The 2075-nt window shown below is 39.5% G+C and overlaps 1 protein-coding gene across 1 annotated transcript; it reads right to left on the bottom strand.

Annotated features, from left to right (window-relative positions):
• Positions 1 to 340: 340 nt before the first annotated feature.
• On the bottom strand, positions 341 to 1802 carry LOC105218340 (malate dehydrogenase, mitochondrial). The gene is made up of 4 exons (XM_011193878.3): positions 1612 to 1802; positions 1348 to 1555; positions 1084 to 1280; positions 341 to 1018 (listed from the first exon to the last, which is right to left on the bottom strand). The coding sequence occupies exons 1-4, from the start codon at positions 1672 to 1674 to the stop codon at positions 440 to 442; spliced, it is 1047 nt and encodes a 348-aa protein (XP_011192180.2). The 5' UTR covers positions 1675 to 1802; the 3' UTR covers positions 341 to 439.
• Positions 1803 to 2075: the final 273 nt, after the last annotated feature.

Here is a 2075-nt window from a genome sequence, read left to right as displayed (position 1 = left end):
CTGTTATGACCTCGGGGTCTTACTATGTGTGCTATATATAAACTTCAACAGATCAAAATTTTGACATAACCCCTAAAAACCAATATGGCGGACAGCGATTTTTGAAATTCATCGGATTCGCTTGAAACTGCGAAACTCCTTATTTGGTGAATGCAAAATGGCGGATGCCATTAGATAAAGAAAAGAGCTGAACACCGTTTAGCCCTTTCTTTGGAAATTATGGCAAAAAGCTCCTTAAGGTAAACGATAACTGTTCTCTCAAGCAATGATAGTGGATCCAGTGATGCAAAAAAAAAATGTCGATTTTCGAATGCAACTCAAGAAATATATTGAAAATATATATATATACAAACATACATAAGAGATTCATATTTTTGGTTCAAAGCAAAATGAGAGCATACAAAGAAAACTAAATTTAAATCCGTGATATCTCCGCCCGTTAACACTTCTTACCCTTCTTGTCATCTTTGTTTTTCTTTTTAAAATAATCTACACCCTTTTGGATATCCTTTTTCAACTGCTCCACCGCTGCGCAAAACAATTTCTCCTCATCTTCATTCAACTTCGGCAAACCCAGATTCTTTTCCACACCATTTTTGCCCAACTTCAAGGCCGTCGAGAAGAAAGCACACTCAGTAACATCGGAAGCCACATACGAACACTTCACCGGCGGACAATCGCCCTTCAGACCTTTCAGCAAAGCATCTGTGAAGACGGCCGCTGAATGTGCCATTGAGAGCGTCGCGGAACCGCCACCATCCAGATCTTTAGCCTTAACTACCTCTGTGCCGGCATGTTGTATACGTTCGACCAATTTTTTTGTCTTTTCCTTATCGAGTTTCAACGGCGGCTTGCATTGTGAGAGTACTGGCACAATTGTTATGCCAGAATGACCACCAATAACGGGCATAAGTACTTTAGAGGGCGCTACCTTCAATATTTCACTAATAAAAGTGCGTGAACGTACTAAATCGAGTGTGGTCACGCCAAACAAACGTTTGGGGTCGAAGACATTCTTCTGTGAATTGAGATGAGAAGTTTAAATTTTTATAAAGAAACTATAGGTCGCTGGGTGCTGCATACTTTTTTTAGAATTTCAGCTGCCAGCGGTACGCAAGAATTAACGGGATTTGTTACTATGGCAAATAGCGCTTTCGGACATTTTGCCGCCACAACCGTTGTAACCTCCTCCACAACACTCGCATTCTTATTAAATAGATCGTCACGCTTCATACCGGGCTGACGTGCCACACCGCCGACAAGCAATACAACTTGCGCCTCTTCAAGGAATATGCAGAGAAGGAATTAAATATGAAGCGCATTTCTCGTATATCAAGTAAAACTCACCATCCAAAGCGGCTGGTAAGTTTTCGGCACATTGAAAGCCCTCAATACTCGCCTTTGTATCGATATGTGACAGATCTGTGAACACACCAGGCGTCCGCATAACATCGTATATGGAGAGCTTAGACACCAGTTCGTGACGCTTCAATAGCAAAGACAATGGTTGCCCTATGCCACCAGAAGCACCAACCACAGCCACTTTAAAATTATTCTAAGAGATAATTTAAATGTTTAAATGAGAAATTTCGTTATTAAATGCCAACATACTTTCGTGGTTGTGCCGAAGTTGCGCGCAAGTCGTGTGATCTGCCGAACCTTTAAGCTATTCATCTCGAAACGAGTCTGCGTTTATTTTTGTCGGTTTTATGTTTTTATATTGTGAGTTTGAAAAGTTTACAAAATAAATTATAAAACGGTTGTCTTCTCAATGAATGAAGTGAAATATAAAGTGAGCTTTGTTCAGCTGAAATCTTACAGTTGTACAGCTATTTCGTATTAAATAATTTTAAAGAATTGTTTGTAGTACCCAAGGTTTATCCCAAACTTTTTTGGGTTGGTACGAAGGCTGGGCTGAAATTGTCTGAAGAAAGAGATTCTTCAATACAATAAGTTTTTTCTCTGGAAGCTGCCTTCCGTCTTTATATTCATTCGGTGGGCATTACTAGTTCTTGAATGCAACCATGAGTTTTTATTAGTATTCACTTAGTATCAAATTTCAATTTAGTATTCGG

Source organism: Zeugodacus cucurbitae, chromosome 3, assembly GCF_028554725.1.
Source record: "Zeugodacus cucurbitae isolate PBARC_wt_2022May chromosome 3, idZeuCucr1.2, whole genome shotgun sequence".
NCBI lineage: Eukaryota > Metazoa > Arthropoda > Insecta > Diptera > Tephritidae > Zeugodacus > Zeugodacus cucurbitae.
This window is presented reverse-complemented; position numbering and strand designations above follow the sequence as displayed.

What these genes read in the sequence shown, in the direction of transcription:
- LOC105218340 (XM_011193878.3), bottom strand. Translation starts at nt 1,674, where the DNA reads ATGAATAGCTTAAAGGTTCGGCAGATCACACGACTTGCGCGCAACTTC. An exon ending in CTTACCAGCCGCTTTGGATG is followed by an intron (nt 1,281 to 1,347) that starts GTGAGTTTTACT and finishes TATTCCTTGAAG; the next exon opens with AGGCGCAAGTTGTATTGCTT. An exon ending in CAGCTGAAATTCTAAAAAAA is followed by an intron (nt 1,019 to 1,083) that starts GTATGCAGCACC and finishes CTCAATTCACAG; the next exon opens with AAGAATGTCTTCGACCCCAA.